The sequence below is a fragment of the Canis lupus genome, chromosome 21, assembly GCF_003254725.2.
Source record: "Canis lupus dingo isolate Sandy chromosome 21, ASM325472v2, whole genome shotgun sequence".
NCBI lineage: Eukaryota > Metazoa > Chordata > Mammalia > Carnivora > Canidae > Canis > Canis lupus.
The window spans coordinates 40,298,782-40,313,522 of record NC_064263.1 but is presented as its reverse complement, the minus strand read 5'-3'; the positions used below and the strand labels follow the sequence as shown (position 1 = coordinate 40,313,522).

General features: G+C 37.5%; 1 protein-coding gene across 4 annotated transcripts in view; it reads left to right on the top strand.

Moving 5' to 3' along the window:
• Window positions 1–14,741, top strand: part of PIK3C2A (phosphatidylinositol-4-phosphate 3-kinase catalytic subunit type 2 alpha) — a 174,919-nt gene that overhangs the window by 76,949 nt on the left and 83,229 nt on the right. For all 4 annotated transcript variants that reach the window (XM_049099099.1, XM_049099097.1, XM_049099098.1 and 1 more), the window contains one exon: window positions 6,827–7,952. In XM_049099099.1, coding sequence (XP_048955056.1) covers window positions 6,882–7,952 — 1,071 coding nt within the window. In that variant the 5' untranslated portion in view covers window positions 6,827–6,881. The remainder of the gene's footprint in view (window positions 1–6,826; window positions 7,953–14,741) is intronic.

Sequence of the window (14,741 nt, the reverse complement as noted above, 5' to 3'; positions counted from 1 at the left end):
CACCTCTCCTGTTTTTAGTTTTATTTTGCCATCTCCCTCCTAGTTTCCAAGATAATTTTTTCTGCTGCCACTTGTTTATTCTAAACGCAACCACACTGACACCTGGCTGGCTCAGTGGTTGAGCATCTGCCTTCGGCTCAGGGTGTGATCCCAGGGTCCTTGGATGGAGTCCCACATTGGGGTCGCTGTGAGGAGCCTGCATCTCCCTCTGCCTATGTCTCTGCCACTCTTTCTGTGTCTCTCATTAATAAATAAATAAAATCTTTTAAAACATAAACTCAAACGTGATTTTTCTGTTTTAGTTGACTTATTAATAAATAAGCTCCTTTTTTTTTTTTTTTAAAGATTTTATTAATGTATTCCTGAGAGACACAGAGAGAGGCAGGGACAGGCAGAGGGAGAAGCAGGCTTCATGCAGGGAGCCCAATGTGGGACTCGATCCCGGGACAACAGGATCACACCCTGGGCCGAAGGCAGGGGACAAACCATTGAGCCACCCAGGATTCCCCTAAATAAGCTCTCTTAGTGTGTTTTTTTGTGTTGCAGAATTTGAACTTCTCTTTGGTTTAAAAAAAAAAATGTTTTAGGTTCCCTAATTGTTGAGGTATTCAACAACTATAGTAGAAGTTTGAGAGTAGAAGATAAATAAGAATTCATGCCCTTGGGCAGCCCCTGTCGCTCAGCGGTTTAGTGCCGCCTTCAGTCCAGGGTGTAATCTTGGAGACTCTGGGATCGAGCCCCACATTGAGCTCCCTGCGTGGAGCCTGCTTCTCCCTCTGCCTGTGTCTCTGACTCTCTCTCTCTCTGTATCTCTCATGAATAAATAAATAAAATCTTAAAAAAAAAAAAAAAGAATTCATGCCCTTGATGAAACAAATTTGCTAGTCATGTGGTGATAATAAATCAATAAGTTGGCACATGTTATAACCAAATAGCATTAATTGCTTGGATTTAAGTTCTGATCTTGCCACTTGCTAGCTACTGTGAACTTGGGCAGATTATATAATTGTATGAAGTCTTTTTATTTGTATACTAGAGATAATAGTAGCTACTTCATGTAAGTTATAAGGATTAAATTAATACATTGCTTTAAGTTGTGTTTGGCATTTAGTGTCTATATATCTCTACATAAAGTTTATATAGGTGAATGCCTATACGTGTATGTACAAATAAAGATATATAGGTTCTTGCCATAGTTTTACGAGTATTTTCTATGGTTACTACATTGTTAATTTTTTTCTTTTTAAAAATTTTATTTATTTATTCATGAGAAACAGAGAAAGAGAGGTAGAGACACAGGCAGAGGGAGAAGCAGGCTCCATGCAGGGAGCCCAGCGTGAGACTTGATCCTGGGTCTCCAAGATCATGCCCTGGGCCGAAGGCGGCACTAAACTGCTGAGCCACCCCGGCTCCCCCTGTTAATTTATTTTTAATGGTGGCATAGTATTCAGTTCCATGGGGTGCCATTATTTATTTTTCTGAGTTTCATTTTCATTTTAGAGGAGAAATATTTGCATTGTGGAACTCAAGTCATTATTTCTCTATTTTCTTATTTTTAATTTTAATATCTGAAAGTATTTAGATGGGTGGCAGGACTGGCTTGGTTTTTTTCTTTTTTCCCTGAGATTTAAATTTAAATTATAAATGAATGTCTACCACAGAAGGAGCCAAGAGCTTTTAAATTAATTCTTTTGGGTCTGCAAATGGTATCCCAAAGTTTAACTGAATAGTTTAATTGCCCTCTTTTGAAGAATTTAAAGTAGCTACAGCCTTGTGATCATCACTGGGTAGCTCTATGTTGGGAAATTTTGGCAGATGGTATACAGTCATCATTCAAAAACTAGTTATATTGTCTTTTCCAGCTGAATTAGGAGAACATTAGCACTGAAGTTTTGCATTTTGAATGAGCATGTGTGAAATTGTTTCCTGCTAAATGTTTGTCATCAAATGATGTTTTATTTTAAAAAATTAATGGAGCATGTCAGTCAGTGTAGCAGTCTCAGAAAAATAGTTTAAGCACTGGGTTACTTTTGGACAGTCTTTTAAGTCCTTTATTACCATTTGAGTATGCATAATACACTTTTTGGAAAGCTAAAATATGGTAATTCAACTGTTAACCAAGAGCTCACTTTTTACTATATAGAGTTGAATTTTCTTTAGCATATACTGCTTTGGGTTGCTACTAGGGATAGAGCAAACAAACGAATTGATGATGTGAAAAAATGCCACATTCACTGTTAAAATATTTTTCAAACTATTTTATACCTTTGTCAGTGAATAAGAGATAACATTAATTTGAAATATTTGGCGGGGCACCTGGGTGACTCAGTTGGGTCAGCATCTGCCTTTGGTTTGGGTCATGATGCGAATCCCCAGCATCAGGCTTCTTGCTCAGTGAGGAGTCTACCTCTCCCTTTGACCCTCGCTCCTCATGCTCTTTCTCATTCTCTTTCTCTCTCAAATAAATAAATAAAATCTTTTTTTTTTTAATTCGGAATGTGTTCTCTATTGAATAAACTATCTCAAACTCACTTAAAAAAATCCAGACTTGCCTCTTTTTTTTTTTTTTTTTAAGATATTTATTTATTCATGAGAGGCAGAGAGAGAGAGAGAGAATCACAGGCAGAAGGAGAAGCAGGCTCCACGTAGGGAGCCCGACATGGGATTCAATCCCGGGTCTCCAGGATCACTCCCTGGGCTGAAGGCAGGCACTAAACCGCTGAGCTACCCAGGCATCCCCAGATTCCCCTCTTTAAAAACAATGTCGTATCATTACCAAATATGGTAGCCAGGAAAATAAATAAATTGGCATTATGCTTACGGGAAGATGAATTGCAGTTCAGTATCTTCTCTTTGCAAAATGTTTTGTTCTAATCCTTCTGATTTTCTGAAAAATAGACTGTGTTGTGGTGTTCATTAACAGGCAGTTAAACTTAATTTCTCCCATCATATATTCCAGTCATGTGCCATGTGAAATCTCTTCTTCAGAACTGTCCAGTAGCTCTTACTCCCTTTTTGAAAACACATGTTCATTAAATTAAGCTCCATATATATTAAGCAGAGTGCTTTTAAATGTTGTAGGGAAGAAAGAAAGTAGGTGTCTGTACCTAAGAAGTTTATTCTAGTCTGTTGGGTAGACATACAGGTTACAGATTTTGTGTTCAGAGGTTTTTAGTTATTATAGGAGAAAGTAACTTTAAACCAGTTTAAGCAAAGAGAGGAGTTTTTTGGCTTACATAAATGAAAAGACTGTCCTTGGACATGGGTTGGATCCAGACACTTAATGTAATACCCAGAATTGATTTCATTTTATCATAGCTCTGCTCTCTTCTGGCTTGGATCCATTCTCAGCATTTCCTTCAGTGGTGGCAAATCGGCCACAGCAATGCCAGGCTTATATCCCGTCAGTTTTATCACCTTAAGTGATAGGCTTCCTTTCCAAATCGTTTCAGAAGTCTTGGGATTAACTTTTAATTGGCCAGACTTGGATCCTTTGGTGTGGTTGAGGGTGGGAGGATAGAGAGTAAGGATGTTCCAGCCCTATTTGAACTAGATGGAACAAAAGGGAGATGACAGGGATCCAAAAAGGAAGTTACAGATTCTACTACCAGAAAAAAGGATATTGATGAGGCAAAAACAGCATAGTCTATGAAAGTTAAAAGTTTTATTTGAGCTAAAAAGGTAGTTTCTAATAGGAGTTGTTTAAGAAAAGCTTCAGACAGGTGGCTATTTTTGAATTGGGCCCTGAAGGACAATTATAATTTTTCTAAGGCGGAGTGAGTAAAGAAAGGACTTTCTAGGTCACTCATTTGAGAAGTTTGGCAGTGAACGGAGAATATTAAAATGGAAGCTACTGGAGTCTGAAGAGGAATGCTACGATTTTTTTTTTTCCACCTCAGTATGGAGAAAATTTGAGCATTTTTATGATAGAGGAGCAGAAGCAAGTTAAGAGAAAATAATGCAGAGGAGGTAGTCACTAAGAAAGAAGTAAGGGAATTCAGTGGGATTAAGGATGTAAGTGGAAGGGGGCAGAATAAGGAAGGAAAAGGGAACTGTTTATTCTCTGAGGACACTTGAAGGAACGTGGTAGTGGTGGCTGTGGAAGTTAAAACAGAAATTTGCTGTTAAATTGGTAAGAGGCTTCAGTTTTGCTTTCTAAAAGTAAGAAGAAAAGATTGATCAGTTATCTACTACTGTGTAACTATTCCTAAATGATTTTGTTGGTTAGCAATTTGGTTTGAACTCAGGCTAAGTGGTTTCTTCTGCTGGTCTTTCTTTGGGTCACTAATGTAGGTGTGGTCATTTGGACTATGGATGAATGAATGGTCTAAGGTGGTGACTTTGCTTGTATTTGGTGGTTGGTGATGACTCTTGGCTGGGCCTTTTTCTTCTTGTGTTCTTTCTTCTTCTATGAGAATTCACATGGCAGTGGCTCTACTCAAAAGAGGAAAAGCTAAAGCAGTCAGGCTCTTAAGAACTTAGAACTCCCCACAGTGTCACTTCTTCCATATTGTATTGGTCAGTGCAAGTCACAAAGCCAGCTCAGATCAAGTGGAGAAATAGACCCCACCTCTTTATGGGAGAAGAAATAAAGTAACTATAAAGAGGAAGTGTGTACTGGAATAGGAGGAATTTGTACCTCTTCTTCCTCATTCAACATTTTGTGAAAATATTCAGTCATGCAGCCAAATTGAAAGGATTTCTTTCTTCTTTCTTTCTTTCTTTCTTTCTTTCTTTCTTTCTTTCTTTCTTTCTTTCTTTCTTCTTTAAAGATTTATTTATTCATAATGGATATATATATATATATATATATATATATATAGAGAGAGAGAGAGAGAGAGAGAGAGAGAGAGAGAGGGGCAGAGACATAGGAGGAGGGAGAAGCAGGCTCCATGCCGGGAGCCTGATGCAGGACTCGATCCCGGGACTCCAGGATCGCGCCCTGGGCCAAAGGCGGGCGCCAAACCGCTGAGCTACCCAGGGATCCCCTGAAAGGATTTATTTCAAAGTGAAAACCACATACCTACCAATTAGATTAGATTGTTTTATTAATATTTTCTTGTACTTTATCATGTTTTATCCATCTATCCCTCTATCAAATAATCAACTTATATTTTTTTTTTATGCATTTCAGAGTAAATTGTAGACATCAGTACTTTCCTCTAGGTACTTTGTATATATTTAGTAATAGTCAATATTTGCTTATAGTTTTTTTCTTGAGATGAAATGTTTACATACAATGAAGTATACATATTTTAAGTGTACATTGTGTCTGGTTTTGCAGTCTAGCACAGAAAGGAAAAATTTGGAAAAGCTTTTCATTGAAATGCCTCAGGAGTTCAGCTGTAGTTGTATAAAAGATTTGCAAAGGATGTCTTCCTTGAATATCTCTTCATGTCCTCATCACTAATAATTTTTTTCATTTAGTATTACCTCAACACTTAGGATTTTCATTTGTATTACATTAATTTGAATTCACGTTGGGGTTTCCCTACCTCCTGTCATTAAATTTTTTATTTCACATATACTATAGAAGCTCTCTTGATTTCTAGGTGTTCAAAATAGGTGAATCTCAAATCAGTTTAGGTTAATAATAGATGTCATTTATTTAATGCTTATGCTCAAGGCCAATGTAAGCACTTTTTAGTTGCATTGTTCCACCTAATCCTTGTAATTTAGGAGATAGAGACTTTTTCATTTTAAAAGTTAGGAAACTAAGGCACGTGGAAAAGTTTTCACTTGCCCAAGCTCTTACAGCTTCATAAATCAAGCTGATGTGACTCCAGAACCCAAAATTAATCCCTGTGTCCTATTGATTAGAAGCAAGAAATGTGCCTTGTTACACAGTAGCTAACTAGTCCTTTAATTGGTCATCTCGCTTCATAGGGTAATTTTGATCTGAATTGTGTTTATCTTAAATAAGATTATAAATTTTTATCAACTGATCAATGAGAAAGTTTAATAAACTATTTCTTCTAGTTTACAAATATTTTAGCAATTTAAAAAGGAGAAATTTTAGTATTAGTTCTATTTTCTTAAACTCTGTGCCTAATATGAGCTTCGAACTCATAACCCCAAGATCAAGAGTCAGCTCCACCAACTGAGCCAGTCAGGTACCCCTGACTGGGGGTAGTTAACTAATGATTTAAGTACAAATAATCCAATAGAAGCATGATCAAAACTATATGACAAATTAAGCTGTAGTTTAACTTTTAAGTGGAGTATTGCAGCTTCTTATAGCTTTAACATTCTTATTATTCTAATCTGTTACATTGTACATAAATAGTTGTAGACTATAATAAACCCTTAATCAGTTTTTCATATGATGTTTTGTTAATAGTTTCTTGGTTTTATTAATTAGATATTGAATACTTTTATTGCTAAATTGGCTTAGGAGTAATTTAACAAATAGCAAAAGACTGAAACCATTTTGACTTGCATTTACATAATGGTAAACCCTGTTCAAACTTTTGAAAATATGTGACTAGCCCTTAAGTTGTTCTGTGCCAGGAATCCTGCCAAAAGTGCCATTGGTTAACAGCAGTCATTGTTATATCTACGATGAAAGGTTCTTGAGTTCATTTACAGTGCTAGCTTTCCTCTTAGGGAGTGAAGTAAAGTCATGTATGTCTAAACATATCTCTTAACCCAGCAGTGTGTAAGATTTTTAAAAATAAGCTTCACCCAGATTTCCCCCAACTGTTTATTTGGTTGTTTATTTGTAAGTGGCTTTAAATCCTAAATCATATTAGGTGTGTTACAAACAAAATAAATGTATTTGAGTTTTAAAAATCTAATTGAGTGTTATGTTTATTTTTATGTGTAGGTCTTGCTATTTTGGAAGCTACAAGATTAGGGAAGGTTTGGTCTTGTAAGTGGACATGGCTCAGATATCCAGCAATAATGGATTTAAGCAATGTTCATCACATCTGGAACCAACAAGAACAAAAGAAGTAGACAAAGAAGAAGCATTACAGATGGAAGCAGAGGCTTTAGCAAAACTACAAAAGGATAGACGAGTGACTGATAATCAGAGAGGCTTTGAGTTGTCAAGCAACACCAGACAAAAAGCACAGGTTTATAACAAACAGGATTATGATCTCATGGTGTTTCCTGAATCTGATACCCAAAAAAGAACAGTAGATATTGATGTAGAAAAGCTCACCCAAGCTGAACTTGAGAAACTATTGCTGGATGACAGTTTCGAGACTAAGAAAACACCTGTCTTGCCAGTTACTCCTGTTCTGAGCCCTTCATTTTCAGCACAGGTCTATCTTAGACCTACTATTCAGAGAGGACAGTGGCCACCTGGATTACCTGGGCCTTCCACTTATACTTTACCTTCTATTTATCAGTCAACTTACAGCAGTAAACAGACTGCATTCCAAAATGGCTTCAATCCAAGAATGCCTGCTTTTCCATCCACAGAACCTATATATTTAAGTTTTCCAGGACAGTCTCCATATTTTTCATATCCTTTGACACCTGCCACACCCTTTCTTCCACAAGGAAGCTTACCTATCTATCGTCCAGTAGTCAGTCCTGACATGGCAAAGCTGTTTGACAAAATAGCTAGTACATCAGAATTTTTAAAAAATGGAAAAGCGAGGACTGATTTGGAGATCACAAATTCAAAAGCAACAGTCAGCAATGTACAGGTATCTCCAAAGTCTGAAGATATAAGTAAATTTGACTGGTTAGACTTGGATCCCCTAAGTAAACCTAAAGTGGACAATGTGGAGGTATTAAACCACGAAGAAGAGAAAAATATTCCAGGTTTACTAGCAGAAGATCCTTGGGATGCCGTTCTTCTTGAAGAACGATCACCAGCAAGTTGTCATCTTGAAAGAAAGGTGAATGGAAAATCTCCTTCTGGGGCAACGGTAACAAGAAGCCAGTCTTTAAATATTCGAACAACGCAGTTTACAAAAGCCCAGGGCCAAATATCTCAGGTATAGTCTTTTCTTACCAACTTCTTAATCCTATAATGAAGAATATATGTTTGAGTACATAATTTATTAGGTAAAACAACTAGTTTTCATTTTGAATCTTGTTTTCTTTATTCTTAAATGTGCTGTGAATCTTAGATTGTGTGGTAGGGCATTAAATGTTTAGGTTAAATGAACAATTAGCTGCTGTTAATATTTTTTTTTCTAGGATTATAAATTTGAAAAACTTCTAAGCAAGGATATGCCTGGAGCTGATAGGCATTTAAATAATTTTTTTAAGATAATTTTTATGTGTTTCTCCATGTCTTCTTATTGTATATGGTCCTACTTTCTCTTCATTAGCTCTTTAATTTTTCAGAGTAAACAAGGAATTTTATTTTTTAATTAACCCCATTATGGAAATTTTCCCATATATTGTTTTCTTGTTTTTAACCATGAATGAATGGAAGAAAGGGAAACCCCATAAAAAGCCATTAAAGGACACTCTTTTTAAGACTGGCTGGGAGAGGATGTCTTTCCTTAGAAGAGAGGCAATAGGATTTAGACTTTTCCTTTCCAACTACAGTATATCAATGCAGATTTCCATTTTGCTCTTGTAATAACTGGATCTTGGAAATGTTTAAGCCTCATTCTCCCCTAAATGTGAATTATAGCATTCAGCACTTAGCCACTCTTTAGGCACTGGGAATCAACTAGCCTTTAGGGAATAGAAGCGAATTTTGCCTGATTTTGGATGGGTGTGTCTTGAATTGTGACTTTGAAAAGCCATTTTGGAGAAGAAAGCTGGTAGTAAGAAGGTTTAGAAAAAAAGATGAGGCTTTTTTTGCATGACATCAGAAAAGTGGAAAATCTTAATAGTGTCTTATGTGCATTTTGACTATAGCTTACACTAAGAATGTGTTATTTTAAACTTTTCAATATTTAAAAATTTAGTCACATAATCTCTTAATACATTCAATTTAAAAGTCACAAGTTAAGTATACATTTTAAATTGGAATCCTAAATGTCAAATTATTTTCTCTTAATATCTCTGTCAAAAAAAAAATCTGTCATCTTGTTGTGGTTTTTGTTTTTTTACAAAATAACAATCATTTCCTAAAGTATTTAAAAGGAGAAGGGGAAACTTTAAGCCATGAGTCCTCAAAATACCCCCAAAAAACAAAAAATAAAACCAGGGGTGAGGGAATATACCTAGAAGAGGAATTGCTGGTAATTCTATGGTTAGCTTTTTGAGGCACTACCAAACTGCTTTCCATAGTGGTTGCACCATTTTACATCCCACCAGCAATGTATAAGAGTCCCAGCTTTTCTACATCCTTGCCAGCACTTGTTACTTACTTTCCATTTTTTATAGCCATCCTGATGGGTATGAAGCAGTATTATTGTGGTTTTGATTTACATTTCCTGATGACTAATGATGTTGAGTATCTTTTCATGTGCTTAATTGGCCATTTGTGTGTCTTTTTTGGAGAAATGTCTATTTAAGTCATTTGCTCGTTCTAAAAATTGGATTGTACATAGCAGTTTTTTTCATAATAGACCCAAAGTATAGTGGAATATTACCTACAAAAAACAGTGAAGTCCTGATATATGTTATAACATGGATAAACCTTAAAGACATAAATGAAAGAAGCCAGATACAAAAGACCATGTGTTGTATGAGTCATTTTATCTCATATGTCCAGAAAAGGCAAATCCATAGACAAAGAAAGCAGATCAGTATTTTCCAAGGGTGGGAGAAGGTAGGAATAGGGATGATTGCTTAACGGGTACAGGTTTTTTTGGGGGGGCGGGTGTAATGAAAATGTTCTAGAATTAGACCATTTCAGTGTTCTTACCATAGTGGTGATGACCACACAACATTGCGAATATACTGAAATCCAGTGAATTATAAAATTTTTAAATGGTTAAAACAGGGATGCCTGGGCGGCTCAGCGGTTGAGCACCTGTTCTGCCCAGGGTGTGATCCTGGAGTCCCCAGATCCACTCCCACATTGGGCTCCCCACAGGGAGCCTGCTTCTCCCTCTGTCTCTGCCTCTCACTCTCTGTCGCTCATGAATAAATAAAATCTTAAAAAAAAAAAAACAGCAAGTTTTATGTTCTGTGAATTGTACCTCAATTTAAAAAAAATTAAAGGTGGGAACCCTGGGTGGTGCAGCGGTTTAGCACCTGCCTTTGGCCTGGGGCGCGATCCTGGAGACCCGGGATCGAATCCCATGTCGGGCTCCCAGTGCATGGAGCCTGCTTCTCCCTCTGCCTGTGTCTCTGCCTCTCTCTCTCTCTCTGTGTGACTATCATAAATAAATAAAAATAAAAATTAAAAAAAATAAAAATAAAAAAAATTAAAGGCACTAGTCCGCCTAACCCTCCTATCCAGTGCAGGTCAGGTCACTGCTGGATTCCTATTTGGGTCACTGTTCCAGTGGAGCAATCCGTCCCCAACTGTGGGTCTCCTCTTCATGGGTGAAGCGTGACAGCATAAAGGCATGGTGCCTGACACCATGTAGTCTGGTTTAGGAATATCAGCTATTTTCAGGAGTTGTTTGGGAAGAGTAGCTGCCTGAAATTTGGAGATTTCAATAATTTTGGAAAGTTGCAGTCTCTGCAATCAGAGAAAAGGAAGTCCTGGTCCTGTAGGGAGCTAAGTGTAGGCTCAGTCCTCCCATTGCCCTGGTTGTTCATGCAACTCAGAATGAGCATCCGGGTCACTTTCAAATAATCCTGTTCCTTGCATCACCTCTTTGTATGTATGTATTCACATCTCTACAATATATGCATTGTGACTGCAATACATAGATTATCTTGAATTTAATAAAATATTTATAAATGGTTATTTCATTATCTGTGTCTCAAATTCTAACTTTCTCAGGATTGGAAAGTCATTTATCTATTCAGGGAGACATTCCAGGTAAGCTGAGTTTACCATTCTAGGTGAATTGTGGTTATCATCTTAAATTAAGGTTTCTGGATCACAGGAATTCTTTACTGTCCAGTGATCCAAGATCAGAACTCAGAATCCAAGAGCTACATTCTTTATGTGTAGATGTTCACGCTACACTTTTTAAATTTTTATTTATTATTTATAATATAAGGATTTTATTTTTTTTAAAGATTTATTTATTTATTTATTCATGAGAGATACACAGAGAGATAGAGAGAGAGAGAGAGGGAGAGAGAATGAGGCAGAGACCTAGGCAGAGGGAGAAGCACGCTCTACACAGGGAGACTAGCCTGATGGTAGGACTTGATCCTGGGACTCCGGGATCACGCTCTGAGCCAAAGGCAGACACTAAACCACTGAGCCACCCAGGTGTCCCTACACTTTTTTTTGTTTCTTTGTTAATAGCTGCAGAGACAGTAGAGAGTTCCTAAGAATCCAATGGGGACAGAGAGCAATTTTTAAAAACCTGTTTTACAATTGAAGAAATGTAAAGACATTGAGGAATTACTAATTTTTTCATGAAATAATGTTATTGTAGTCAAATGAGCTCTTATATTTTAGAGCTGTATATTGAATAATTTGCAAATGAAATGTAATAAATTCCTTTATAGTTTTAATAGAATAAGAAATTAGGAATAGGGTGCTTATAGATGCAACAGGATTGGCTATATGTAGATAATTATTGAAGCTGGTGATGGATATGTGAGTGTTTATTCTCTCTTTTGTATGTCTGAAAATTTCCATAATACATTAGAGATTAAGAAGAAGGCCATAGGACTATTTGTAAGAAGAAAGAAAAGCTGCTTTTCTGACCCATGTAACTCTAAAATCACATCCCCACCCTTTATTGATAGAACATGCTATTTTGGAAGTAATAAGTTCCCTGTTACAGGAGATAGTCAAACATGAGTCAGTTAGCTTCCTAAATTTGTATGTCACAATGCCTTCCAGAGGGGTTTAGGCTTACTTATTCCTGATTTTGTGTTAGTGGGTGAGAGGAGGAGGTGAGATTTTGGAATTTGAGGGGGAAGATCATGATTTTTTCAAAAAGTTCCTTCCCTAAGTGATTCTGTTGCAGCTAACCTATTCCTTTGGACTGGCATTTGGAGCCTGTTGATTAGGTAACTTTAGTTTCTTCATGCCTCAGGAGCCTATGAAATTGGGAAGATGACAAATAGCAAAACATAAAAAACAAAGTACCCTGGAAATGGTTTCTTTGCAACTTAAATTGTTAATGCTTTTGCTACAAAATCTTGCTTCCTTTCCCTTTTTCCCTCTTCAGTCTAGACTGTTCTCTTATAATTCAACTCCTGTTTTCTTTACCCTTTCCTTTGGTGGGGACAAGGCTATGATACCCATGTACCTTTCATTGTCTCCCTGGATACATCTTTTCCTCCTTATTTTTAATATTTGTCATAGTACCATCTTGATATTTTCCACATTTGGGGTGCTTTCAGAAAATATCTTGCAGGAATAATGAGGATAGGTAGTTTCCTAAAGATAGAAGTTTTCCTCGTAAGATCTGGGAAATCTGATCACATGCAAGTTGCAGTGAAGTGCTAGTTGCTCAGACTCTAGGAATTGACTAGGCTTCTAGGCATCAGTTTTAGATGTTAGATTTTGCTTTTTAAGTATGGCGGGGGTGGGGGCACCTGGGCGGCTCAGTCAGTTGAGCTTCTTACCCTTGATCTAAGCTTAGGTCTTGATCTCAGGGCTGTTTGAGTTTGAGCCCTGCATTGAGTTCCATACTGGGTTTGGAGCTAAAAGAAAAAGGGGCAGCCCGGGTAGCTCAGCAATTTAGCGCCACCTTCAGCCCAGGGCGTGATCCTGGAGACCTGGGATTGAGTCCCACGTCAGGCTCCCTGCATGGAGCCTGCTTCTCCCTCTGCCTGTGTCTCTGCCTCTCTCTCTCTCTCTCTCTCTCTCTCTCTGTCTCTCATGAATAAATAAATAAAATCTTTAAAAAAAAAGTTTAAATATGGGGGGGACAAGGATTAAAGAGTAAGCAAATTGTTTATGAGAAACATGAGTATGCAAAGCTAGGTAAGCAAGAATAACATGACTGCGTCAGCTGATTGGACAGATTGGAGCTTGATTACATCAACAGCTGTACTAAATGGCACAATTTCTGAATTTAGGTGGCTTAGGCTACCTGCCCAGTCTTAAAAGAGTCCAACTGCAGCCTGGCTGAGGAATGCAGTGGTTAATCATTCCATTATACTCTGCTCTATTAAAATCCCATCTAATAATTTTGTCTGAGCACCACATTCTTTTTTAAAGGTTTTATTTATTCTTTTGAGGCAGAGATACAGAGAGAGCGAGCCCGGGAACATGAGCAGGGGGAGAGGCAGAGGGATAGGGAGAAGCAGACTCTTCGCTGAGCTGGGAGCGAACATGGGGGCTCGATCCCAGGACCCGGAGATCATGACCTTAGCTGAGGGCAGACACTTAACTATCTGAGCCACCCAGGTGCGTCTGAGCACCACATTCTAAGAGGGGTCACTGGCAAACTAGTGTGTGTCTTGATGAGATGACTACATAGTTTTCAGGATCTAGAAGCTATGTCATTTAAGAAACTGTTGAAAAGATTAGAAATGTTTTGCCTGAAGAGAATTTTTTTTTAAGAGACTATTATTGGAAATAAGTCCCTCCCTGGATCTGAGTTTCTTTATGAAACAAAGATGGTTATGTTGTGGGATCATTGAGTTTAACAGTCAAGAAAGAATTCCTGATGTTTTACAGTGCAACTTTAATTTATTAACTTTATTTAATTAGCACGGGGACAGGACCCACAGGCAAAAAGAGCTTAACTTCTTGTTAATGAAACTGCTGGTTATATGCTTAATGTTCAAGGGGGAGGAGATGTGCAGGGGTATTAGATCATGAATGCCTTTAAATTTCTCATAAAACTACTTTGCAAGATTTCTCTGGTGCTTATCATTCAGTTTTATATTAATTATAGGTGAGATTTATAGGCAGTCATGAGACTTTTAAGAATGTAGCAATTAGCACATATTTGATCCTTATTGAATTTATGCAGACTCCTAGCCTTCTGGGCTAAAGGTGAACATTTTTTGCTTTTATTCATCGTCATTTTCTCTTTACCAATTTTTGGTCTTTAAATCTTCAAGATTGTTGAAGGGCAAAGGGCATATCTTCTGTAACTTCTTCACACTGACAGGGGGCATAGAGATATCCTTACCTGTGGACTGAAACTGGTAACTATGTGTTGGTACAAGTAACTGTTATGGAAGGCCATTGCTGAACATTGAGGTGAATTTGTTTCCAGTAGTAAGGACCATCTGTCTACTTGGTGAAGGAGTCAGGAACTGCTTGTGTGTGTCTTGAAGATAGGAGAGAACAAAGCAAGAGACAACACATTAGGATTATTAGAATAAAAATAAGAGCAATGAGAAGACCCTTTAGGGACACCTGGGTGGCTCAATTGGTTAAGTGTCTGACTCTTGATTTCAGCTCAGGTCATGTTTTTGGGGGTCCTGAGAGCGAACTCCACATTGAACTCTGCAATCAACACAGAGACTACTTGTCCCTCACCCTCCTACCTGCTATCACTCTCTCTCAAATAAGGAAAATCTTAAAAAAAAAAAAAAAAAAAAGGAGACGATGACACTTTAGCACAGACCACAGTCCACCTCCTGACCAGGAATGTAACCAATCATTAAGTGAAGTATAGAGTCTTTAAGAGCACAATTTGATTATTCATATCAGTAAGTAATCCTGTTATATTTTTGTTATGATTTGGGGTGTAGACACAGCATTTTGCCTTAACAATGGTACATGTTCCTTCTTGTGCTGCTAAGACAACTGAAGCTGTTCTGTTTTGTAGGGC